At 48.6% G+C, this 24,895-nt stretch overlaps 11 protein-coding genes across 11 annotated transcripts; 6 read left to right on the forward strand and 5 right to left on the reverse strand.

Moving 5' to 3' along the window:
- Window positions 1-113: 113 nt before the first annotated feature.
- On the reverse strand, window positions 114-2,792 carry sec23 (GTPase-activating protein SEC23; the record flags this gene model as incomplete). The annotated part of the gene is made up of 7 exons (XM_056646670.1): window positions 114-138; window positions 199-392; window positions 452-1,549; window positions 1,609-2,085; window positions 2,152-2,446; window positions 2,501-2,631; window positions 2,700-2,792. 7 exons carry the CDS (start codon window positions 2,790-2,792, stop codon window positions 114-116), a joined length of 2,313 nt encoding a protein of 770 aa, XP_056498221.1.
- Window positions 2,793-3,516: 724 nt separating this feature from the next.
- Window positions 3,517-5,146, reverse strand: N7469_007753 (DNA primase subunit PRI2; the record flags this gene model as incomplete). The annotated part of the gene is made up of 3 exons (XM_056646671.1): window positions 3,517-4,281; window positions 4,345-4,895; window positions 4,957-5,146. 3 exons carry the CDS (start codon window positions 5,144-5,146, stop codon window positions 3,517-3,519), a joined length of 1,506 nt encoding a protein of 501 aa, XP_056498222.1.
- Window positions 5,147-5,871: 725 nt separating this feature from the next.
- On the forward strand, window positions 5,872-6,699 carry N7469_007754 (adenylate kinase ADK2; the record flags this gene model as incomplete). The annotated part of the gene is made up of 2 exons (XM_056646672.1): window positions 5,872-6,043; window positions 6,116-6,699. 2 exons carry the CDS (start codon window positions 5,872-5,874, stop codon window positions 6,697-6,699), a joined length of 756 nt encoding a protein of 251 aa, XP_056498223.1.
- A 350-nt stretch (window positions 6,700-7,049) lies between these two features.
- On the reverse strand, window positions 7,050-7,974 carry N7469_007755 (thermonuclease family protein; the record flags this gene model as incomplete). Its single annotated transcript, XM_056646673.1, has 2 exons — window positions 7,050-7,499; window positions 7,573-7,974. 2 exons carry the CDS (start codon window positions 7,972-7,974, stop codon window positions 7,050-7,052), a joined length of 852 nt encoding a protein of 283 aa, XP_056498224.1.
- Window positions 7,975-8,489: 515 nt separating this feature from the next.
- Window positions 8,490-9,694, reverse strand: N7469_007756 (putative peroxisomal carrier protein; the record flags this gene model as incomplete). Its single annotated transcript, XM_056646674.1, has 4 exons — window positions 8,490-8,613; window positions 8,669-8,906; window positions 8,981-9,522; window positions 9,591-9,694. 4 exons carry the CDS (start codon window positions 9,692-9,694, stop codon window positions 8,490-8,492), a joined length of 1,008 nt encoding a protein of 335 aa, XP_056498225.1.
- Window positions 9,695-10,405: 711 nt separating this feature from the next.
- On the forward strand, window positions 10,406-13,161 carry N7469_007757 (calpain-like protease PalBory; the record flags this gene model as incomplete). The annotated part of the gene is made up of 4 exons (XM_056646675.1): window positions 10,406-10,456; window positions 10,551-10,918; window positions 10,978-11,212; window positions 11,266-13,161. The coding sequence occupies 4 exons, from the start codon at window positions 10,406-10,408 to the stop codon at window positions 13,159-13,161; spliced, it is 2,550 nt and encodes an 849-aa protein (XP_056498226.1).
- A 469-nt stretch (window positions 13,162-13,630) lies between these two features.
- Window positions 13,631-14,362, forward strand: N7469_007758 (YdeI/OmpD-associated family protein; the record flags this gene model as incomplete). Its single annotated transcript, XM_056646676.1, has 1 exon — window positions 13,631-14,362. One exon carries the CDS (start codon window positions 13,631-13,633, stop codon window positions 14,360-14,362), a length of 732 nt encoding a protein of 243 aa, XP_056498227.1.
- A 245-nt stretch (window positions 14,363-14,607) lies between these two features.
- On the forward strand, window positions 14,608-16,058 carry N7469_007759 (uncharacterized protein; the record flags this gene model as incomplete). Its single annotated transcript, XM_056646677.1, has 4 exons — window positions 14,608-14,710; window positions 14,773-14,873; window positions 14,948-15,075; window positions 15,137-16,058. The coding sequence occupies 4 exons, from the start codon at window positions 14,608-14,610 to the stop codon at window positions 16,056-16,058; spliced, it is 1,254 nt and encodes a 417-aa protein (XP_056498228.1).
- Window positions 16,059-16,630: 572 nt separating this feature from the next.
- On the forward strand, window positions 16,631-18,124 carry N7469_007760 (uncharacterized protein; the record flags this gene model as incomplete). Its single annotated transcript, XM_056646678.1, has 3 exons — window positions 16,631-16,989; window positions 17,085-17,650; window positions 17,736-18,124. The coding sequence occupies 3 exons, from the start codon at window positions 16,631-16,633 to the stop codon at window positions 18,122-18,124; spliced, it is 1,314 nt and encodes a 437-aa protein (XP_056498229.1).
- Window positions 18,125-18,771: 647 nt separating this feature from the next.
- N7469_007761 (NAD-dependent epimerase/dehydratase family protein) lies at window positions 18,772-20,121 on the forward strand (the record flags this gene model as incomplete). Its single annotated transcript, XM_056646679.1, has 3 exons — window positions 18,772-18,822; window positions 18,856-19,057; window positions 19,181-20,121. The coding sequence occupies 3 exons, from the start codon at window positions 18,772-18,774 to the stop codon at window positions 20,119-20,121; spliced, it is 1,194 nt and encodes a 397-aa protein (XP_056498230.1).
- A 1,330-nt stretch (window positions 20,122-21,451) lies between these two features.
- N7469_007762 (DNA topoisomerase 1) lies at window positions 21,452-24,517 on the reverse strand (the record flags this gene model as incomplete). Its single annotated transcript, XM_056646680.1, has 6 exons — window positions 21,452-21,586; window positions 21,643-22,092; window positions 22,158-22,397; window positions 22,459-23,949; window positions 24,041-24,264; window positions 24,463-24,517. 6 exons carry the CDS (start codon window positions 24,515-24,517, stop codon window positions 21,452-21,454), a joined length of 2,595 nt encoding a protein of 864 aa, XP_056498231.1.
- Window positions 24,518-24,895: the final 378 nt, after the last annotated feature.

The raw sequence follows: 24,895 nt of genomic DNA on the forward strand, positions 1-24,895 counted from the left end.
CTACTACTATGATGCGTCAAAAATGAAATTCAAATCACCGCTAAAGATACACAAGACCCGAGGGGCCGATATCAGACCGCCCTTTGCTCTCATGACTATTATCTCGTTTACAACTAGCTAGTGCCAGAAACAGCAAGCCTGATGTGATTGATTAGTAAATGAAGAAAGGCCAGGAACTCAAAAGGATTAAATGCTTACTTCATCAGGTGATCCATGAATGTTTGCAGAGAAACATCATCGGTGAAGATGGTTTGCGAAGACACCCCACCGCCATATCCACCAGTGGTGTGTGTAGTCGATGGGTTCAGCTTAGACAAAAGGAAACGGGCCTGAGAACCGCCAGCATCGCAGACAATGAAACGGGGCAGAGGGAATCGATCGGCGATAAGTTCCTGCGGCGCAATCGTTAGTTCTGATCATAGTTTGAAAGGGGACAGGAGAAATAACGAACCCTAGCGTCCTCCTTAGGCAGATCCAAAAGTGTCTTGAGGTTTTCGTAGCCCTCTTGATCTTGGTATCCGGCCTTCCTCCACTCAGCGATAGTCTCGCCATGGAAGATAAGAATGTGGAAAAAGGTATCGAGGAGGAGAATGTGGGCGGGCTGGATGGAAGCAGAGTCCAGCAGAACGGGTTGACTGCCTTCAACCTCCAGAGAGTAGGAGTCCAATGTTGGCTGGATCATGACCAGCGAGTCACCAGCATCTTCGTAGTTCAGGACATGGCGGTAGAAAGCGGTCTCATCGGGGGAGTTGTTAAAGACCTGCAAGAACTGACTTCGCCGCAAGTGAAACATGAACTGAGGATAGAGAGTAAAGTTCTTTTCCAGTCGGAACGAAGTCGGATCGTCCTTCCGGTAATCGGCAAAGCGCGAGCATAGTCTAATAAGCATACGATCCACCCAGCGCAAAACGTCGGGGCCATCGTCCACTTCAGCCTTGAAGACAGCAATACGAGCCATGAGTACAGCGGCGGCCTCCTGGTCGAATGATTGTGCGAGCGTAGGGTCACCCGCGGGGCCACTGAGAGGACGTGCAGTAGTTGTCACACGCAGATGGAAGTTCCCAGAAGAGTGTTGATAGTATGTCAAGAACTGCATCATTCCTCGCTGAGGACCAGGCTGTACGGCAGCCGGGCCGCCTTGGTTGGCAATTTCGAAGTAAACACCATAGCTGGACGATGGGTCAATACCGCACATCTTCCACGCACAAGTGTTGCCAATACCGCACTCTGTCTCACCGACTGAGCTTGACTTTTTGTTGAGAGAAATTGCGTGACCAATGAGACCAGTAACCTTCAGCTCCTTGGTGGTCAGGACCTCGAGTGAAGCATTGAAACCCATCAAAAGGTTGTCATTGGCATCCTTGTCAAACACTCGTACGAAGGATTGCTTGAATTGAGATGAAGTAAAGCTGTCGGTCAGCAACATGTGACCACCAGTATAATTAGACAGGTTCTTCATTTCCAGAAGACCAACTTGGTCCAGACATCCAGCAAAGATGTCGACGACGTGACCATTGTTTGCGGCGCGCTTGGCAAGATTGTCATAAAACTAGTGACATATTAGATAAGAGACACCAAAATGAACTGCGCAATCAATGAATCACATACCTTAACGGCCTTCTTATAGAACTTGATGTTGTCACGGTCAATGTCGTGATGCGAACGAATAGGCTCCTTCAGTTCAGGTGAAACAACTTGGCCTGGGCCATCGGTGGCTGGTCCACTAGTGAAGTTCATGATACGCCCACCTGCATTTTGGAAAGAAGTCTCGAGCAAGCCAACGGCTACGCTCAGAGCCACACCAGTGCAGCGGAGAGCACGTCTATCGTTGGCCACGGGCCAGGGGTCCCTTTGCAGCTGCTCGAGGACGTTGGTGATCTGAAATTCGGCCTGCTGAACCGGCAGAAGGAAGCGTGCTGCGGGACCAAGTGGAGGGCGTTGCGGTTGCTGGTGAGGAGGCATACCCGGACGGATACCCTGGGCAAGACCCAGCATCTCCTGCACCTGCTTGGCGGTATAGTCCTTGTTACCTCGGAAGACGTAGGACTTGGCACATTCGGTGTATCCAAGTTCATGAACTTGTGTCTATCCGTTTTAATCAGTATACGGGTCACATCTTGCCTGAAAGGGATAAGGAATTATTCCGCATACCATCGTTCCGTAGGTGATCAGACCAACCAGCGCATTCGGGGGCAGGAGTGACAAGCTCATGACAAGGGAGTCCTTGAGCGCCTGAAGACTATCATCCTCCTGGCAAGTATCGACCACATAGACAAAGATAGGAGGAGCTGGAGCGGGTCGTGCCAATTGGTACTCGATGGTGGTGCTCTGAGGGTGGAGCTCTGGGGGTATCGTGTTCTCGTCGATATCCTTATAGTGAGGCGGAAGGGGATTGCGCATCAAGCAGAACGGGCAGATCCAGATCCGCGCGCGGATATCGACAGTACTTGTAGCGGTCAGTTCACTGTATTACTCCGAGGTTATTTGGCCTGACACCTACGCGTATGGGTTGAGGACAGCTCGACAGGGCTGCTTGCAGGTGACAGGCTCATATTGCAACAATGGCGAGTCTGGCTTCTCTTTCAGTGGCGTATAGACGGCAGCAATGGGAACAACCAGACGAGAGGCTTCCTAAATCTAGTCTTAGCAGATGATGCAAGAGGAGTATTCGAGCGGATTGCGCTCATTCAAGCACGAACCATGCGAGAGCTCGGGAAAGTATTCCAGCTCAGGCGAATGCCATCACGGTCCTCCACATCGCTCCATTGATCCTTTAGAGCTTCGAAATCCATTGTTGTGGTTGATGTTGAAGGTCTCGGGGAGGCGGTGTTGACAAGGAGAGGAGGGGGGGGCAAGGAGCAAATCAAGTCGCAATCGAACCTCGGTTTTCGAGGGACTCCTGGGAACTTCTTAAACAAAAGAACTACACCGGAGCAAAACCCAGTCCCAAAATTAGATGCCCCGATGTCAGCTAGGTGGATAGAAGGGAGCACCAAGGTGAGTCTGTTGTGTGGAGGTGCCCGCCTCCCCCATTAAGGCCAGGTTGCAGCGCTTTTGGTCGCTGCCGTTCACCGTATCCGCCCGCGTTAAATCTCGGCGCGGCCACTGCATTCTCTTCCTTTCTTCAATTCAACGCCGACTACAATATAATTTTACATTATTTGATCGACAACGTCTGGTCATTCCATGATGATGTTGTCTTAGCGTCGAGCGAAGATCGACTTGACCCGTTGCTGGGCACCTGGTTTTGAAAGGTCATTCTGATCCTTTCGGATTTATTGGGAATCAGCTGTGGTCACAGACCTCTTCCGTAATTCTTCTTTTCTTGTTACACTCATATACGACTTTGTCAGACTTATGGAATATATTCATTAAGAAAAGAACAAACAAAGCTTCTTCGTAAATGCATCCTTCAATGTACAAAACAATAATAATTAATAGCAGTCTAACGCCAATTGACCCCAATTGTACGGCCTTGTCTCATGAAAAAAAAAAAATTCACATGGGAAAATGCACTCAAGCATCTCGGCCCGGAGCTTTAGCCAGCTGCTTCAGCAGATAGCTACGTTTGAAATATGTGTTAGGATGAACGATGGTATCCAGGTCAGCCTGAGTCCAGGTTCCATCTTCCTTGACCTTTTTGATCTCGTTCTTGTGTGAAAACTCGAAGACCCGATTGCAAGCAATGTGGTAGCGTTGTTTACCAACATCCTCCCGCACTCCACGCAAGACCTCCTTGTCACTAACGCCGGTAGATTGAAGGAGTCCAACAAGATTATCGACGGAATAATGACGGTAAGGGCAGCCATGGGTTTGGCCGATACCGACGTTATTATCGCTCAGGATTTTCTGGCATGAGTAGGGAGGATATCCCCGGCCCCGACGATTAACATCACCACCAACATCACCGTACGCGTGTCTGATGTTATATTTGTATTGGGAGTTGAATTCGTCGTCTGTCTTCCCTTTGAAGGACTGGCGCCAGAAGATTATACACTCTTCGAGTGAAAGACCGATACCTTTTAGGAACAGGGTATACTGCAGTCGACCGAAGTGTTTCAGATGGTGATTTTTGCGAAGGTTCGTGTGCAAGTTGCGCATACATAGTGGGAAGTGTTGAGACAGGGAGTCAATGGAGCTTGCAGTGATGGCGGTTCCATCCACATGTCCTTCGCCCTCGGAGTATACGGACTCTGCACTACCAAAGTTCTTGGACAGATGGTTTAAGATGGGGGTTAAACGGTCATCCTCATCCAATCGGGGGAGAGCTCGGCTTGTTAACTATGATAGGTTAGCTAGATCATCACAACAGAATCAGGTCGAAGTTCTATCACCATGACTTACTTCAAGTGATCGCTCAAGTCGAGCAGTAAACTCGGCCATAATCATGCTCAGCTGTTCCCTACCTGGAACATAGGCCTTGCCCCTCTTGAGGAAAACAGACCGGCGCTCTACGAGCTCGGGGACTTTCTCCCAGTCTACTTTATACCAGGTTTCATCATCCACACGACGCAGGCCAGGTGTCGAGCTGGCCAGGCTCTCAGTGATGTCATGACGTTCCTCGTCACTCACTGGTTCCCAATCGAGATTCAGGCTCTCAACGAAAGCACGGCGCTCTCTAGAGTCATCATTTTGAAAGCGGAACCGAAAAAGCATTGTTTCAGCACGCGCGAATCGTCGTCGTAAGTCTTCGGTTGCCGAAAAGGCGAGGCGAAGAATGAAATGAGAATAATGATCCTTTTGCCGCTCATTTTTTAATCTTTGGTCTGAGGCTCCGGTAGCAGACGATGTATTTGAGGAAAGAGGAAGGAATTTCTGGAGGAGAGGGGTGATATGCGACGCGGTTTCGGCGGGGGATTTGTTGCGATAGGAGCATGCTTCGATCTCGGCGAGGACTATAAAATAACAAAATTTAGTCGTGTTTTTCATAGAAGGTGCAAGAGGATCTTCACGCACTCTTCAATCGATCAATAGCCCATTGTTCAAATTGCTCAAGGGTGATCTCCGCTGTTGGCGGCGTATCATACAGATTTAGACGAAACGGGTAGTCCTGCTGTTTGTAAATGGGAGCGGCAAATTGCCTTTTCTTGGGGTCGATGATTGCCCTGCGCTTAGGGTCAATTCGGTGGGCATCTTGTCGAATCATAATGTTGGTGGCACAGGATTCAGTCGAGTGAGAAGTCCTCGTTGTGATAGACTGGATCAACTTCACCACTCGATCGTCGACTAAAACGAGCAGACGCGACTTTCACGCGACGCTTTCCTCTCGACGCGCATCAAACCACGTGATTTAAATCACCCAAGGTAAGGGATTCAGGCACCAAGGCATAAAGTCTCGAGGCCAAGTCGAACATGTGAAGAGCGTCCGTGCCGAAGTGTGCCCCAAAATGGTAATCAAGACTACGTATTGATCTACTCAATTACAATTTTGAGATCATCTGCTGACCAGATCGGACATTTTGGCGTGGCTGTTATTCCCATCGTCTTCGCTATTAAGGAGCTTGGATATTATTTCCCTCGGAGCTCTGGACTTTCTCCTCACCGGCTGCCGAAGACAGAGAGAACCCGCAAAAGCACCCCCACAGAATCGCGAAATTGGTCATATGCGCAGTAGTCTCGAGACTGTACGACTGATACTCAAATACGGCTCCGATCCGGTTTCTCCCTTTTCACCCGGAATGTATCAGCAATAAATCATTTTGTCCGATCTTTCATCTCTTCGTTGAGCCCCAATCTCCCCAGCTATCTCTGTCACCCGCGCCGTTTTTCAGGAACCGTTCTCGGGGAATTGTCATTTGATATCAGACCAACCCCGGACAACTTTTTGGAGGCTCCCTCCCCAACTTCCCCAGATATTGCCTCGCCCCCGATATGTCCCAAACGGCGAAGCAGTTGAAAAAGGCTGCGCGCATTATTCTTGTCGGCGCTCCTGGCGTCGGAAAAGGCACACAGTCCGAGCGTTTACTGTCTCGCTTTCCTCAGTTAGCTTCCATCAGCTCCGGCGACCTTTTGCGCGAGAATGTGCGTCGCAGGACACCACTGGGTAAGTCGCATTGATTGACTCCTGTAGTGATCTGATCTATGCGCAACGAAATCGCTAACAAATATTCAATAGGCGTCCAAGCCGAGGTTGCTATGCAGTCCGGCAATCTCGTCCCCGACTCGATGATTCTGAACCTCATTTCCTCCGAATTATCGTCCAAGGGCTGGCTCCCTCCATCTGATACATCACCGCAAACCTCCGCACAATTATCAACCTCTTCATCCACTGCACCTCCCCCTTCAATATCTTCCTCTGCATCTTTTATCCTGGATGGGTTCCCTCGGACAGCTTCCCAAGCGACAGCTCTCGACAAACTTGTCCCTGTGAACTTTGTCGTCGAACTTATCACCCCCGCTTCCGTCATTCTAAATCGAATTGCATCACGCTGGGTGCACGAACCGTCCGGTCGAGTCTACAACACTGATTTTAATGCGCCCAAAACCCCTGGAAAGGACGATGTTACGGGCGAACCGCTGACTCAACGAGAAGATGACTCTATCGACACATGGAAGCAACGCTTGCGGAAGTTTGAAGAAACCAGTCGGGCCTTGCTTGATCACTACGACCGTCGTGGTTGTCTCTGGCGAGTAGAGGGGAACTCGAGCGATGAGATCTCCCCCAAGCTGTTCGCCGAGTTCGAGAGAAGATTTTGTTGAGAATTGATATGAGCTTGCATACATATTTTAATCCTACCCGCTAGAGCCCCTGGGGCTCGCTTATTGGCTAGAGAATGGGGTTCTGGGCCGTTATACCCTCCTTCACATCGAGGCTTGAAGATCGTCTCGTGCTTGCATATTTACCCCGAGTCTCAAATTATTGGATGACTAAAGAAATAGCCCGAGACTTGACTATCATATTCATCAAAGGAGTATTATTTGAAATTCATATATAATTGCAGTCAACATCTATGGATAATCGACAAATATTAGAAGCTAAAGGAAATTCGTGAAATGAAAATCACACATCCCAGATAATATGAACATTGACGACTTCATGGGGTTTACGTTCACTTCCCGCCATTCTCCGCGGATTCATTTTTACCCATGCGAGATTTGTACTCTCGGGGACTCTCCCAATCAGAACCAAGCTTATTGTAACCCTTCCACAGTCCCTTTGACCGACGTTTGGCCCGCCATTCTGCCCGTCGATATTTCTTTTCCATCGCATCACCTCCGTACTCTGCACCAACTTTAGCTTCGTAAACAGTCGCCAGACCACGTCTCAACATCTCATAAGAAACGTCTCGCCGACGAAATGGCGGAAAGTCGAATGCGCGTCTCACGAACACACTCGCTACCACGCGATTGTATTGGTCCTGCTTATAGACAGAGGCACGCACTCGGCGGTTAGAAAGGTACTCTGTAAGCCAGACATGAGCTTCGCGCGCAAAAGGTTGTTCCGGACGACCAAAGTGAGCGAGTTCAGGAGCGTCCACACCAGCTAACCGGATATGAATCTGTATTCGGAAGAGGGTATATCAGTTGGATGAACGGAGCTGACAGAGGTGTTTATCGACGAGAGAGACAAACGGTATTGTTTTTCAAATCCTTCTTATTCGAAGGGATCTTCTTCCAAGGGAGCCAGCCCCATCCAGTCAGTCTTCCACCGGGCGTATGGAATATTCTGAAATTATCGCCATCACCAACGCTAGTTACAGAACCGAAGATGGAGCGACGCCGGAGGAAGGAGGGCGATATGCTGGGAGCATCAGGGATACGGCGTAGATATTGACGATGGAATCGTATGCCGAGGAGAATGCCACTTGTCAATAGGACCGTAGGAACAAGAGTCCTTGGTTCAAGAAAGGCAGACCAGTCGATGTACGAGCCGGGATTGTTTGTTGTGGATGCGAGGCGTGAAAAGATGGAGGATGTGGACTCCTTTTTTGGTTCGTCACTGTCTGACTCGGAGCTCCATGGTGGCCATCGCATCGCGACCCATACCCTCGCGTTCAAATTGGTAGGGCTCTCAACAAAGGTGAGTCGGAGAGCCGAGGATTGTTCAAGTTATCTGCGGAGGGAGATCGCGGAGCGTGATAGCTTCCGCCGGCCAATCGTTGCCGAGAAGCGGCTGCACGTACTGACTTAGCGCTTAATCTATAAGTACAATCTACAACAATAACTCAGAAATTTTGAATTATGGAATGGTCCACTGGATCGATACATGCAATACATAGATTGATAATGATGAAATTTGAGGGTAACTGCACAGTCGACTGTTTATGTACAAGTCTATCGACACTAATTTGGTTAGAAATGGAGTATGTGTTTGTTTCTACTCCCCGGTATGTGTTCGACAAACGAAGGCCGAGAGGAATCTAGACAAGTAAAGAAAATCGCATGAAAATGAAGAAACCGACACGCCGGATACAGGCCAAAAAAAAGAGTCCCTGATCGCGAATGTTCAGGGTGTAGATTAGAAACAAAGGCATCATTCGAGCAGTTGTCTATTTCAAGGTTGCAGGCAGGCTAGTCTTAGCCTGCTCAGCAACAGTGCCCGCGGCCTTCTGGAGCTTCGATTTCCGAAGCTTGGTGATGTATGCGAAAAGGACGATGAACAGAAGCTCCATTCTAGAAAGGAAAAGTTAGAAGTCATAATAGGAAACAAAATAATAGCTCAACATACCTCTCCTTGGTCATCATGAGCAGACCCTGCACCAGAAGACCCTTGGTGATTTGTGGTCCAATTCCCTTGAAAAGAGCGGCCGGGCCCTCGTTATCAATGATAAACTTCATGACCTCACCAAAGGTCTTGAAGGGCTTGCCTTTCCGAGCTGGTGGCGGGCGAGACTGCAGGCCTACTTTGGCGACAATCAGAGGCTGGGTAGCAATGGTGGCCAAGGCCTTGGACATGGCACCAAGGACTATGATTACTATTAGTGGGGTTTTCACAGAATAAAAAGGAAGCAAGACGAATGACAAAAGGCATATAACTTACAGAATGCCTCCCAGGGCTTAAGGTTATTCTTGCCTGGGAAAAAGACATCCTTCAAGCGCTGATAAGCACCGTAGGTAATGGCTGGGTTTACAACCAAAATCAGACTGGCCTTGAGGCCACGCCACAGACCAGACCAACCATCCTCACTCTCCACTACCTCTCGACCTGTCTCAATCAGGCCCTTTTTATCGCCCTTTGGTTGTGTCTGTTGGCGTGTAGTAATGACGGAGACGGGAATAGTGAAGATCTGAGCAACTGCACCCGCAACTGCACCGAGAGATAATTCGATGGCGGTTCCTGGAGGCTTGGGGGTCTTATTGGATGCCATGTAAAGGGTTCGGACGATGCTGTACCAGTAAAAGTACGCGAAGTTGGTTGAAGCTACTCCCAGCAATGAGCCAGCAATTCCAGAGTACAATCCACTGATGCCCTCCTTCTCGGTGATTTTGGTGATCGCATCCAAAGTCGATTCGTAGACGTCGACTCCCTCATGTTTCTCAGAACCTTCGGTCTTGACTTGGACCTGCAATTTCGTCTTGACCCTGTTTGAGATTAGAGCAATTAGCGGGACTCAAACCTCATAGTTTTCCATTTGGACAATTTCTCTCACAGATCAAGTGGGTATACCACAGCATTTGCCAGAACTGCGCCAGTTGCACCTGCAACTGCGCTACCCCAAGGAGAAAGGCGCACAGGCTTCGATTGACCAGCCATGATGTGGATTGAAAGAGCAAAAAACCCAGCCAAATACTACCTTCACAAAATGACACCTCTAAAAGGCCACCCCGAGAATTCAAGTAAAAAGAAAGAAAAAAAAGGGAAAAATAAACGGCAGAAGAGTATGAAAGGGGAAATAGAAGCGGGGCCCTTTAGATGATGAAGACTCCGAAGACGGAGATACCTGAGCTGACCGTAGGAAAGGAAAGCAGCGACAAAGCAAAAGTTGATCAAGAAGCCGCCGAGAATGATGAACGAATCGACAACGAGATCATAGTAACCGATGTCACCCGACAAGAGCACGACCGAGTTGGAAGATAACCGGAAAGGCACAGGCAAAAAAGCACCTCGGCGCGGCGGTGACGAAATGAGCCGAGGTCCACTCGGTCATGTTTGAACATTTGCGACTCTCTCCAATGAGAGCGAATGAGAGCACTTCCCTTGCACGCACGAGCTCGGACAAACCAAGTATTTTATCGGAATTAATCAAGCTCGCCGGTCGCTTTCTATTCCGAGTTTTTAAAGCTCGTTCAGGTTTAGTGTGGAGATCTATAGCTGTTCGGGAGGGGGTGAGTGTGTGTGTGTGAGACCTGCGGCTGTCCGAAGTGCATTGCGGGGCGCATCGTCAGTCGTCAGTCGTCAAGCTGTTTTTGGACCTACGACGATCAGATTGCCTTGACAGAAAGAAAGCCAGAGTCTGTGCAAGTCATGTCTAGACCAGGTGGACCCATTCCATCTTCACTTCTTTCTCAGGCAGTGGTATGTTTTTACATTGTCCATTCCACTTTGTGGTTCCTCGCCCCTCATCCCCCCCAGGATCTGATAAAAATACCCGAAGCTAATCGGCAGTTAGCGAGCCGAAGATGCCATCGCTGCCGCAACCTCACAGAAAGCGGCACTCGCGGCCGCCATCGATGCCGCGGAGCATTACATGAGAGCTCTGCGATTGGCACCGTCGGATGATAAAAGACAATTAGATTCAAAATGCAAAGAACTTCTGACTCGGGCCGAAGCGATTAAGTCGGCCACAGACTGGCAGTCTGCTGCCCGATCAAAACCTTCCCCCGGTTTACAACCCCAGAAATCAACACGAAAGCTTACAACTCGGGAAGAAATTATCATTCTTGAAGGAGCGAAGCTCAATGGCTTTGTCTTCCCACCATGGAGCCAACCACCGGCCCCGACGGAGTTTGTAACATACGATAATGATGCCATTTTCACGTAAGTGGGAAAAAGTACCTCACTATGGAGTGATGAGAACATCATTTAACTGAGATTAGGGACAAACCTGATTTACATCTCTCAGAATGTCAACGGGATATATTTGCCGGTTGGCAAAGACCTACAGAAATCTTGCGCAGAAGTAATGCTACGGAGCAGCAATCTAATACTGGTCTAAAGCCAGTCATGTCAGTAGCGGGGAAGACTGACTTGGTACAAGATGTACTCACAGACTGCTCTGTGGTTGCTAGCTTGTGTGCTACTACTTCCCGATCAGAGCGAGGTCTAGGAAATGTATGTACCCTGTCTTCTCTTTACTGGGGTAGAATCACAACTAACTTTATCAGCATGCATCACCTGCCATGTACCCCTGTGACGGAGACTCTACAAGTCCAACGCTTTCACCTACGGGAAAGTACATCTTTTCGTTTTATTTCAACGGAGCTTTTAGAAAGGTAGTCATAGATGACCGATTACCGTCTTCCAAAACATCACGATCTCTCCATGTGATCGATCGAAACAATCCAAATTTCCTCTGGCCTGCTCTTGTGGAAAAGGCCTATCTAAAAGTTCGCGGTGGCTATGACTTTCCCGGGAGCAACTCAGGTACTGACCTCTGGGTGTTGACTGGTTGGATACCTGAACAGGTGTTTTTACATAACGAGGATTCCACCTCAGATGAGATATGGGGTCGCTTATACAACGCGTTTTCCTATGGAGATGTCGTGCTGACCATTGGGACTGGAAGGCTAACTGAGCTGGAGCAGCAAGGTCTGGGGTTGGTAAGCGAACATGACTATGCAATCCTGGATATGAATGAGACCCAAGGGCGTCGCCAGTTCCTTTTGAAAAATCCATGGGCTGGCGCAGAGCCTACCAGCATGCGAGCTACTCGAGACGATCTACAGTCCCATCTATCCCCCGGGACCTTCTGGATGGACTGTGAAGAAGTTCTGCAAAACTTTGAAAATCTTTATTTGAACTGGAACCCAGGTTTATTCAAATATCGCCAGGATATCCATTTCAGCTGGGATCTTTCTCATGGACGCGTCATTTCCGGTTGCTTCATCAAGAACCCCCAATTTTCCGTTCATAGCGAATCTGGAGGTACTGTGTGGTTGCTGCTTGGCAAGCATTTCAGGACCGATCACCATCAATTCATTAAGGACCCGGATCCCGGCAACAGAGGATTGGGATTCATTAGTATATATATCTTCCAAGCTGACGGAAAACGTGTATCTCTTACAGATGGCGCTCTTCATCGAGGTCCCTATGTTGATTCTCCAAATACGCTGATGAGACTCGAGATGCCACCCAAGACAACATATACCGCGGTGATATCAGAACAATCGCTGCCTTCAGCAAGCCAGAACTTTACTCTCTCCGCTCTCTCAATTTCCCCTGTGTCCCTAGCACCATCAAGAGACAAATACATGTGCCTGAGCAAGGCGATTGGCTCGTGGACTCCCTTGACAGCTGGAGGAAATGCAGAGTCGGCTCGATACCCGTCGAACCCGCAGTTCAGCTTACAGGTATCGGAGAAGACGGACATTTCCATCCTCCTAGAATCCGAAGAAGCTGATCTCGCCATCCATGTCAAAATATTCTGGTCTAATGGTCAACGCATTGCGCGAGCACGTAGTCGAGATATCATTGCTGATAGCGGTGATTACCGTCGCGGATGTGCCTTGGCTGAGACGAAGTCGCTCGACAAGGGAGTGTACACAATTGTGTGCTCAACTTTCGCACCCGACCAGATAGGTCGCTTCACTCTCTGGATATCCTCTGACATTCCGTGCAAGGTGCACCCATTAGCCTCCGAATCTGCCGGTCGCCGGGTCACCTTGTCTGACGTCGGTATCCTTCGCCCTGGGAAAGACAGGATGATAATCTCTTTACATACTCCTCGCTTGACCCGGCTCAAACTGATTGCTAGAAATAAACTTTCGAAGATCGGGTCCCGCACGGTTGCACCGTCACCAGTCTTAATGACCGTGGAACTCGGACAAGGGCCATATAAAGAAGTATTGGCCACATCGGAGGATGGAAGCCACTGCGACACGACATCTGGGGTGCGAGTCGAAGATTTCGATTTATCACCCAGTTTACAATCACGAGGTCAAGTTTGGATTGTGATTGAGCGGATTGGGGGTCCTGGAGGACAAGTGGAGGACCATTTTGAAGTGGAAGTACTGGCGGAGGAACGGGTTGAATTGGGAAATTGGGTTATTGACGATTCATAGAAATGACTCGAAGGTTCAATGAGCAATGAAAACTCTGCATAGAGAAACCAATAGCATTTTTTACTTTGATAAGTCTTCGAGAGGTATTACATGGCAGGGCTGCCATGTATTACCCCTCGTAGAGCTGACGCTTGTTACATATCGACACTAGTAACTAATGTCGATATACATTAGTGATTGATTGCTCGTGTTTTTATTTGACAAGTATTTCGTGATTATCAACTCAGAAATATCATATTTTAATATGGATATACTCGTCCTGCACCGGCCCATTCCGTCTTAGTGCACTGACCGATGGCCGCAAGGATCACCTCAGCCTCGTAAACCACTGACGAAATGGTCTTAATTACTTCAGACCAACACCCCCAGAGTCTGAAAAGCAATTAACTGCGCTGGGTATAATACCCAGATCACTTATGGAAAATTCCTTGCTGTGCACATATTTTTATCCTCCACGTCCAACTTTGCCATGTCATCCAAACAGCCCCCTTCAGATCTTCCAATATACGCATTTCCCAACGCCCAAGAACTAGAGGACTTCCTCGAGCAAGAGCATTTAAAAGCCCCGGGATTCTATCTCAAACTAGCCAAAAAGAGCTCTGGTATACCATCTGTCTCCGCCGCACATGCTGTAGAAACAGCACTATGCTTCGGGTGGATCGATGGGCGCGCAAATGGATTCGATAAAGACTGGTGGCTTGTGCGTTATACTCCCCGGCGTGCAAAGAGTATCTGGTCTCAGAAAAATGTGAATACAATCGGCCAATTAATCGAAATGGGTCGAATGCGCCCTGCCGGGCTGGCTGCAGTGGAGGCTGCAAAGGCCGATGGGCGTTGGCAGCGTGCCTATGCTGGCCCTGCTACGATGAAAGTCCCCGATGATTTCGCTGCAGCGCTAGCGGGGAGCCAATCAGCACAAGCGTTCTTCAATGCTTTAAATAAGAGTGATCGATATTCGGTGCTGTGGCGCGTTCAAACATCTTCGCCGACAGCGCGGCGGAAAAGGATCGAGACATTGGTAGCGATGCTTGCAAAGGGAGAACAACCTACGACATCCAAGCCTTCTTCAACTAGAACGGAAAAAGATCGTGATGGAGATTCTGTCAACAAAAATACCGGTACTGCTGGTGCCAGTAGGGTCAAGAAGTCCATTCTGTCGAGACCAAGGCGTAGTGGTCTACGGAGTAGTCACTCGACTTGAGAAATGGCAAGTAAATTACCACTCTTTGTTGAATTCTTGAATGTATATCAAATTTTGGTAGCCTAGGAAAGGTATATGAGGCAGCAATACCACCAATCTCGACCTGCTTATACATATAACTACTACGGTGTATACAACTGTAGCGCTGCTAGTCTCCGCACGGGCGGTCGGTTCTCCGAACTCCAAACGTCATCTGCCTCAAGCTTCTCTTCCTCAAAGTACCTTCTGCTCCCACCCACTTCATCATGGCGAGTAATATTCCCGCCTCGCTACGAGGTGCTGATATCGGACGATTTGCCCTACGAGCGGCGCAAATTGAGAAGGCGAAACCGGTGGTGGCCTATTGGTGTCAGTGTTTACCCCCCCACCCCCGCGATGGAACTCAGAGCTGATCGCAGTGAACGGGATAGGTCATTTTCATATTGTAAACCAAATTATCGAGAGAGGCCTTCATAACTCAGATGATGAGGTCAAAATATACACGACAAACTTGGTGGAAAGGTTGGAACAGGTACGTTGTCCAACGGCCAACACCTTGCGGTTTGCCTGGGAAGCTGAACGTACTGACGCTGGAAATGGGAATAGTTCAAAAGCGAGAACCCGGAGAATGAAACAGTAACAGATGAGGTTGCAGCCAGTGCATACGTTGAGCAGTTCGGCTTGGAGGTTTTCAATCGCGCCGAGGCTGCTATGACAGCTAACAAAGTTACCAAGTGAGTAACTTACTGGCAACAGGCTCCCCAATGAGACCAGAGACTTACAGGATGCTTCTAGACAGACGGCAGACACATTTCAGGCAGCTGCTATATTCCTTGAACTTTGTCAGATATGGGGCGAACTGGAGCCGGAGATTGCGGGGAGAATCAAATTCGCCAAGTATCATGCAGTTCGAATTGTGAAAGCGATCAAGGCCGGGGAGGATCCTAACGCCTCTAATCCCGCGCCGCAGCCAGAGAAAGATGAAGTAGAAGCGACAGTTGGTGACCCAGAGGTGCAAGCATTTGACGAAGGAGTGGCGGAGCAGGCCTCCAAGCCAAGACAGGCATCTGTTGAGGAGATCCCGGATGAAGCAGATCGGCTCGGGCGACAGATGGCTAATAAATCGTCTCTGGACGAGTCACTACACCCATCTCGAACATCGTCGATGCCACGTGCCCCGGAGCAATCTGTGCCTGATATTCCATCTGTCCCAAGTAACGCACCTGGCTCACCAGCACAGAAAATAGACATCGATGGTGCGCAGCCAGGAGGACTCGAGCTTCCATCCACTCCTGGTGCGATAGGTGGCTCGGCTTCTATACCTAACCTACCTGATACACCAGGGTCTGCAGATGCAGCTACATCCCACGTCTCGCGAAATTCGAACGCTTTCTCGTCGTTTCCACCACCAGCTGATAGTCCTTCTGTCCCCGCCCCAGACCCAGCATCATTCTATGACCCGACTACTGCTAGCGCCTATATACCACACCCAGCAACTTCTCCATCTGTTGCTCCAGCGCGAGCTCCTGCACCTCCTGCACCTGCACCTGCACCTGCACCGGCTGCCCCGAGTCAGCCTACGCACACGGTAGATGATAATTCTATTTCGTTGGCCCAAAAGCATGCTCGATGGGCCGTGTCTGCGCTCACCTTCGATGATGTCGACACGGCAGTGAAGGAGTTAAAGAACTCTCTGAGATACTTGGGTGCTTCTTGAAGTTATCATATTCATATCCCTTGTGTTTAGTTTTGCTTATATTACCGATTCCATCTTAGCATCAAGAATACACCACAGGTGGTCCCTACTTTGAATTTAATCTGATTAAGAACGTGGCCTGCCTGGATTCTCTAGGATATACATTAATCAAAACTTCTATTGCGATATTCCATAAGACTAAGAGACTCAACTACACTGAAGAGCCGAAATTGCCACTCATTGGACTACTCGGAGTTCGTGATATTAAAAAGGTCACTTCTACTTTCACTTCTACAACTTCTCTCACTTCAAAACTCCCAACCAGACTTGAATTGACCAACCCCTCTGACTATCCTTTAGTATCACTTTCTATTCTTATACCACTTTTGTCTTTTTCTTGTTCCCTCTCCGCTTCCTCCTATTCCTCTCTCTTTTTCTCTAACACCTTCCGACTTCACACACTTTTTCTGTTCCACAACAGCATATCAATCAACTACAAGAGCTCCCACTCTTTCATCGAACGATGTCCGTGGTGAGTCTCCTCCAAACCGTAATGACGACATCCATCTATGGCAAACACTGATATTCTCAAGATGGCCAGCACCAACCCTGGACGAGATACTGAACGTCAAAAGAGCGAAGATCATCTGAGGCACTTACTCGAGGAAGGTTTCTTAACTCAACGCGCGCCATACAATAGATTTCAAAACTTCTTGGACCTTAAAGATGACAACGTCTTCGCGGCATTCCGGCGCAAGCTAGAAAGCTTCGCTGAACTGAATAAGTACTCGTGGCATGAAATGGCAGGAGATGACCCGTGGAGGCGAAATGCATGTGCTACACGATTCCTCGCAAGCTTCGGAAAGGAATACTGGGGAGATCACCCGGAAGTGCGAGAGAAATATCTTATTGCGGATGAAGATACATGCAGTTGGCCTCATGACCAGAAGCAGTGAGTTTCTCGTCTAAGTCCCTTTCAATGGACGTTTCTAACATCAATTAGCATCACGGAAGCCGTTGAGATATTATTGTGGAAGATCTCTGTAGGAAAGTCCAAGGCAAAACGTGCATCCATCTTTTCAGCGGTCTGTTGATCCTTCCTAGGGGTCTGGAAATCCCCATCGTTTATTTAGGGACTATTGCTAATCAAATGAAGTCTACGAGTTCGTCTACTGAGCCTGCCAAGTCTGCTAAGCCTTTTGCTACCCAGCCTGCTCAGCGAACCCAGCCCACTGAGCCTGTTACACCTCCTTCTGTTCCGGCTGCTGAACAGGCTCAGCCTACTAAAGCTAGCGCTCAGACCAGTCAGACTACGCAGCATGTGAAGCTCGTCCAGTCTGCTCAAGCTGACCCGTACAAAGGGCAGGTAGGACTTCTCACTCCCAGCCGCGTCAAGCAGGATGAATCAGTCACCCCTCAACCCATAAGAAACACCGCTCGTCCGACAGAAGCGTCTCTTTCTACGCAAGGAAGCATTATCAACCGAGATCACGGCCCGCGCAAGCCTGTGGCTGAGCCTAGAGCCGACTCTGCAGCCGATCCCGTCGCCGAACCCGTAGCCAAGTCACAGAATGATCGAGATCGCGTTCAGATAAGGCGGCATAACAAGCCTTGTGCGTTGAGTTTACCCTCTCAAACAGATAACTCGCTATCAATCCATACTCTGTATGCATGGTTCGACTAACCTTATTTGAACAGTGAAAATTTGCTACCCCACGGACCCTGCGGCCCATGATCAAAGAACATATTTCCTCATTCGAGAAGACAGTTGTCCGACAGAAGCACGGTCCCTGGGATGGCAGATGTTTGGGACAAGCTCGGAGCTCATCGATCGGATGGAGTACGAAGCATCCGATCTGGGTGACCCGAGTGCGCGGCAACTCCGTGAAGAGAGCAATAGCCCACGGTTCTCGTATGCACGAATCCACCTCGGATGGTCTGGAACGACCTTTGTGATTCGTCGAGGGATTGATCAGGACTTACAGGAATTGGTGAGACATGTTAGTTGTGCTTGGCATGCGGATGAGAAGGGTAAGTTTCAAGCGGCGGAATTTCGCATTGAAGCGATTTTGAAAGAAAAGGAGTGATTCAGACGGGAATTGCGGAGTCGAGGATGTTTCAAAGAGAAAGCCGCGAGCCAGAAATTAACATATGGTGTGCAATATACATACATCATAACTTTGTGCAATTGCAACTTCATACACAATGCAGAGTACGCGAGCGATCAGAATATCAAGATAGAACCACACAATGGCAACATCCCCAGAAATTCCCAAGTTTGGGTCCGGGCGATCCCACGATCCCAGAACCATGGGGCATTTCAACCAGGGGGGAGAGACAAGACTTCGACGTCACTTTGTGTGGACGAAAGGAAAATAAACTCCACTTTTTGTTAATGAGGGGGTTCCACTTGGTAGAGCGACTATAGATCAACGGCGTCGTTAGACTGGGAAGATGGGCTTGTAAGGACGAAGGGAGGAAAGGAGAGAAAGAAACGATCTTCCCGAATTTTCTAGCGATGCGCCGAGTGGACCAAAAAACCCGCGGGAGGTTCGCCCCCATTCAATTCCTCTTTCTTCTTCCCTTTTTTCCCCTCCTTTTTTTACTCTTTTTCTAGTATTCCTTTTTTTTTGCTTTGTGTCTCCTCTTTACTTATTTATTTACTTTTTCAGGAGAATAATCTTATACACCTTCCCCTCCTCCCCCTCTTTCGAACCATTGGCTTTGTCTCATCATGACTGACGCCAATAAGCCTGCCGTTCTGATCATTGGGGGGTCTTGGTGTGTATTTCCGAATTTCCCCACCAGAGGATGAAAGGCTGACTGTGTTGTCCCCGTGCTTGGGGAGGGGTTGATAGGCTTCATCGGCCGCCATGTAGCACTTCATCTTCATGAGAATCAACTGGCTTCTGAAGTGCGGTTGGTGGATAAAGTCCTACCGCAGTTGGCCTGGTTAGCCCCCGAATTTGAAGAGGCTTGTTCTAAGGAGAAGTTCGTGCAAGCGGACGCCAGCCGTGAACGTAAGTGGCGTATCCCTGAATATCTTGAGTTTTGCTTGGGAAAGAAAAAGAGGAAGAGACAAGAAAAAAAAAAAACACCGAGAAAATCATTTACTAATTACAATGCTGACCATGCGGATATAGAACACCTCCCGCGGATTTTCGATCGAGCCAACGGTGAACAATTCGACTATGTGATCAACTGTGGCGGCGAAACACGGCATTCCCAGCCAGACGATGTCTATGAAGCCCGCAGCTGTAACCTCAGCATTATGCTAGGCAAGGAAATCGCTAAGCGTGGCATCAAGTCCTATGTTGAATGCTCGACCGCCCACGTCTACAAAAGTGGTTCTTCTCCGCGAAAGGAACTCGATAAACTGCAGCCATGGCACAAGCTGGCCAAGTGGAAATTAAAAGCCGCAGAGGAAATTCTCAAGATCCCCGGTTTGAACTACTGTGCCCTGCGATTGCCCCACGTCTATGGTGAATACAACTCCGGCTATTTCGCCATGGCCTTGTGTCTGGCCCGTGTTCACCTCGAAATGGGTCAAGATCTCGAGCTCCTCTACACTAAGGATGTCAAGGTGAACACTTTGCACGTCAAGGATGCCGCAAGCGCCTTGTTCGAGGCTGCGAAATGGCGTGCTGGGCGAACCGCTTCGAGCGAGGGTACTCCATCAATCTTTAAAGAACCCTCAGCTCCCTGGGCCTTCAATGTTGTCGATCACAATGAGACCCAACAGGAACATGTCGCCAATGCCCTGGCGGAGGTGTTCGGCCTGAAAGTTACCTTCATTGGATCTCTCGTCTCACAATTAGCCAAGATGAATCTTGATGATGCGGTCGACGATATGAACGAGGTCAGTCTGCAAGAGTGGGCTGAATTGATTGAAAAGAGCAAGATCGAGCGCCCCGGTCCTATCAGTCCCTTCTTGGAGCTTGACGTCCTCAAGGATCAGGATATGTCCATTGATGGTTCATTATTCGAGTCTACTGTGGGTTGGAAGCCCAAGTACGAGCGATTCAATGCCGATAGTGTTCGTGCCATGGTCGACAGTTACAAACGCATGGGATGGTGGCCATAAAAGCGTGACCTATGCTGATCCTGCTCGCCTTCCATTTCTACGAACAAACTTCACGGTCTCATATGGTTGAAGGACTTGCGCCACGATGTTTCTACAAGCGGAGACATTTCACTTCATCCCACGTCATGAACCTCTTGATGATTCCCTTCTTCTCCCAAGATCCCCTCTCCTATTCTCGGGTTCCCTTTTCCTCTTCCTTTTCTTTTGCCATCGTCATTCATGCAGGACGAGGCACAATCCAGTTTCTAGCTCGCTGGACCTGCCATTGTACTGTAATACCCATTCTTGGTCGGCATTTTTGATTTTTTCTTTTCTTCTTCTATTCCCTTCCAATACTTACACTTCTTGCATATATCCTGTTTCACCCTGTTGAATTCTTCTTTCTCTTCTCTTTGACATATATCTGGTCTCTGTCCACCAATCCCCTGCATTTGCATTTGAGCCTTCTTGTCCTTCTTTTCCACATAAATTTTGTTTCCACATAGCTTGGTTATGTCGGCATATATCCCTTGGAACTGCAATAACTTAGACTTTGTTTTCGAGCAAAATGTTCAATTTTGTATTTCACAATTTCCCATTGTATAATCATTAACTTTACAATCTCTTCTCCTGAAACTGCTTTACTCGTGCAAGTTTAACTGCGACGCTCCTATCCAAGTCGTTGGATTTGGAAGATGGGAGTTGGAGGCCCTGCTCATGGTACCCATGGCTTCAAGTTGACCTTTATGCTGTCGAAAAAATGAACCTATTCTCAATGACAGCACAATTGTCAAGTCTAGCAAGCAAAAGAACTACGATCATACTACGATGTGGATCTATTTTGTGAAGGATTGGAAGGGATTCAAACTAGATAGAATACATTGCGATCTTCCTGTATAGCTGGATTCTATGTATGTACTAGAAACTTGAAGCAAGTCAATACCCATAGCTATAGAAGGGTGAACCGAGGCAAGGATAAGTCACCACATAAAGGGCAGCCCTGGGGTTGTGTCTTTCCTGATCCTTTGCATGCATTTTTTTTTCTTATTTTCTTTTCTCTTTTGGCTTCACTGATCACTGAAGCTCATGTTCAAGGATCCACGAGAAATGTCGTAGCGCGTTCGATATAGAATCGACCGGAGAGAGAAGGGAAATCAAAGGAATTGGGTCTTGAGGCTATTGCTAAAGCCCGTGACTATTTGAAGAAACCAAACTCAACAAAATGCGAAACAGAAAACAAGCGAAAACTGAAATCCAGATCTTCTTTACCGTGCAAACTGGAAACGAACGGGGCTAGACACCAATGAATGGTGGTGTCGATAAATTGCCTAGCATGATCGATTCATGGCGATTAGAACTCCCAGTCTGCCTCGACAGACTTGATGGCCCACTCGAACTTTTCACGCAGGGCCTTTGAGAAGAATTTTTCAATGGGGACGTTGAACTTCTTGCTGAAAACAACAGTGAGGCGAGGGTCGATATAGTTCTGCGAGGACCAGATATTAGTAAAAGTTTGCCCTGGGCAATAATCGATATACTCACAATTTTTGAAGTACCAAGGGCAACTTCCTTGTTGTCCTCTTTGTCTTGGGCTTGGATTGACATGGTATCAACACGTTGATCGAGCTTGGCAATGTTGGCTTCAAGTTTCTCAACTGTGGGGCCACGGCCCTCTGCCTCAACCTTGCCGGTTTTGTTCTCTTTGTTGAATTTCTTTTCCATGTCCTTTACGACTTCCAGACGTTCATTCAACTCTGATACTTTCATCTCCTTCTCGCCCTCGCTAACCCGCTTCTCATTATCCTTTTCGAACTTCTTTTTGATTTTCTGGGTTTGTTCTTCGATCAAGAAAGCTTGGTGCTCCTTGATCCATTCCATATCGAGATCCTCGTCAAGCTCGAAGAAAGCAGGACCCTTTTTCTTCTTCAGACTGGGCTCTAGGTCTAGCATCTGCTGCTTCAAACGCCATTTCTGATAGCGAAGTCCCTTGATCTATTGTGAAGAATGATCTGTCAGCACAAACCGATGACGGCAGCAAAAGAAATAATGAATCATACCCGTTCGCTCAGTTTTTCCATCTGGCTAGCATGACCAGCGGTGACGGTACGCTTGTGGTTACACAAAATGGCCACCTTGCGGTTTGCGTCGTTGTAAGTCTTGACCTTCTCGGGAATGTTACCCGAGGCCTTGATCTCCTTGAGCAGCTTGCTCATGGTGTACGAAGCGTTGTATGTACGGAAAACCTTGGCGGTAAGGCCAGGCATGTAATTCTGGAGGTGCTTGTTCAAAGCAGAAGTCTAGATTGATCATGTCAGTTGTTTCCACCATCAATTCATCACAAGCGCAAGTCCAACTTACCGTCAAACGATCGAAAACTTCGTCACCCTCCTTTTTTGGTGCCTTCTTGAAGATCTTAAGGTTCTTGAAAACCTGAGGATCGACCTTGACCTCATCGTAGAATCGGATACTATCTTTACCAAGGAAGTCGAAGACGACAGTATTCGGCGGCTTGAGTGAGATGTTCTCGTATTTCAATGAGCAACAACCGACGGTCTCGGCTTCATCTTCACCTTTCTCGTTACCCGCACGAAGGGCGAATTGATCAATGAGGTAGACAGCTGTAGCCTTCTGTCGCTCGACCATGAGGTCATTCTTCAAATTCTTCTGATAATCCTTGCGAATCTTGTCGATATACTTTTTAAGCTCACGTGCCTTCTCGAACTTCTTGTAGTCACTCTGTCCCTTGACATCGGAGTTAGCGGCGAGCATGACATATTTGTAATTGCCGTTGATATTCTCCTGCCACATAGCAAGCCATGTTCCCTCTTGGTCATGCTTGACTTCCTTCCACTTGTGGCCGGGTGGGGGAGGGGGAACTGTGGCCTCTTTGCCGATATTGATGGTGATTTGCTCGGGCTGGACGCGAGTTTTGACGTGGCCAGTCTTGGGATGTTCACCACGTCCACGGAAGAGTGAAGGAGGTTCGACACGGAAGTTGCCCACTTTTTGCTTGCGGCCGTCCCAGGTACAAAATTGGTAGGGAGCTTCCTGCTCATCCTTCTCGGCTTTCAAGCGCTTCTTCTCCGCCGGTGGCAGGGCTTTCTTTTCTTCCCGCTTAGCATCATAATACTCGAATATCGGCTTGAAATCGCACTTGGTGAAATCTTTGATATCAACTTTGTTGCCCTGGGGATCCTTTGCACCACCGGTCTTCTTGATGATATCCTTGAAATCTCCGAAGAAATTCTTTTGGAAAGTAGGGTTCTCGACGTTATGAGTTGAGTTGAGCATACTTCCGAAAAATCCGGCAACTTCTTCGGCCTCTGGATGCAGCGTAATCGGAACTCCGTCGTAATTCATTTTTACGTTCTTTGGCAAAACCTCGTACTCCGGTGGGAAGACTACACCGTTGTGCTCCAGGGTGGTCCATTTCTTAGTACCATCACCCTTGGTTGGGTCCTCCCACCAGCGATATTCTTCTTCCTCGCCATCCTTCTCATCGAGGTCCTCACTTTCAGCCTTGACCTTTGCCTTGCCCTTTTTCGGGGCTGGGGAAACAGGCTCCGCCTTGACCTTCTTCAGGTTGGGCTTTTCATTTGGGGCTTCCTTTTTGACGCCGTTGGTCTTCTTGGCTGCGGGTTTACGCGCGGCTGGAGCCTCCTTCTTGGCCTTTTGCTCGATTTTCTTTTTCTGGGCAGAAAGCCTCCTCTCAATCGGAACATCAGAATCAGAGGCCTCGCCAATAGCGGTTTCGGAGGCCTTTGGAAGTTTTCGGCCGTTGAGGGCCAAAGGCACATCATCGTCAGTTTCGGGATCTTCGTGTTTCACAGAAGTTCGCCGACGTTTGCTCTATCGAATGGTCAGTCGTCGAAACCAAGAGCGACAAGAAGGTCGCGAGGGGAGACTATATTCCAAGTCTGTGACTTCTGTCGCTGCGTACCAAGGGCTGATCATCATCGTCGCTGCTCTGTGGCTCGGCATAGGATTTCTTTTGGTCAATGCTGGCCCGAGACTTGCGCTTGCTCACACCACGAGCATCCGAATCGACGTCTTTCATTTCAACATCCTTGTCTTGCACGGGGCCGAACCGAATTGAGACTCCCGGATCGGCACTACCGTTAGCACGAGAGGTATCCGTGGCTGGCTTTGCAGAATTGGGGGTGACTAGAGATGTGGAAGAATAATATGTTAGTCCAATCCTAGATGGTGGTCGAAGTGTAGAAGCGCATGTTCTTATCAGACATGCGCTCAAATAAGCGGGGGATCATCAGACGAAAGATATGGTAACAAGTCACTTCAAAATCGCTTTTGTAGTGGAAGCAACCGTCGGGTGTAAATACATGCCAATGAGAGGGAGCTTACCATTGGCGCGGCCATTGGTGCGCGAGAGAGGAATATCATCTTCAGACGAACTCATGATGACGGCTTGAATCCCAGGTCGAAACAAACGAGAATCAGAATGAAACGCGCTGAAGTTGAGGTAAGGAAATAGCCCTCGTGCGCCGTGACGGGCAAACCGAGCCGCCTGATAGAAGGATGAAGTCAGGGAAATTCTGACCAATGACGAGACAGTTAAGTTATTCAATATGAAGATGCATCAATGATGCAGAGAAGAGGTAGGAGTGAAAGTTGGGGTGGATGGGTAGGTGCAAAAAAATGGTTCACACAACACCCGCGTTCGAGGAGGAAAGGGGAAAAGAGAGAGTCAAGCAGTTGACGAGAAGTCGCAGAGGAAAGGGAAAGGAATGGAATGAGGAAAAGCACCTTTCTGGCCCGGCAAATCAGTGACCTCAGG

The sequence above is a fragment of the Penicillium citrinum genome (assembly GCF_028827155.1).
Source record: "Penicillium citrinum strain IBT 23319 chromosome Unknown utg000007l:1.0-2040159.0:1.0-2041076.0, whole genome shotgun sequence".
Taxonomy (NCBI): domain Eukaryota; kingdom Fungi; phylum Ascomycota; class Eurotiomycetes; order Eurotiales; family Aspergillaceae; genus Penicillium; species Penicillium citrinum.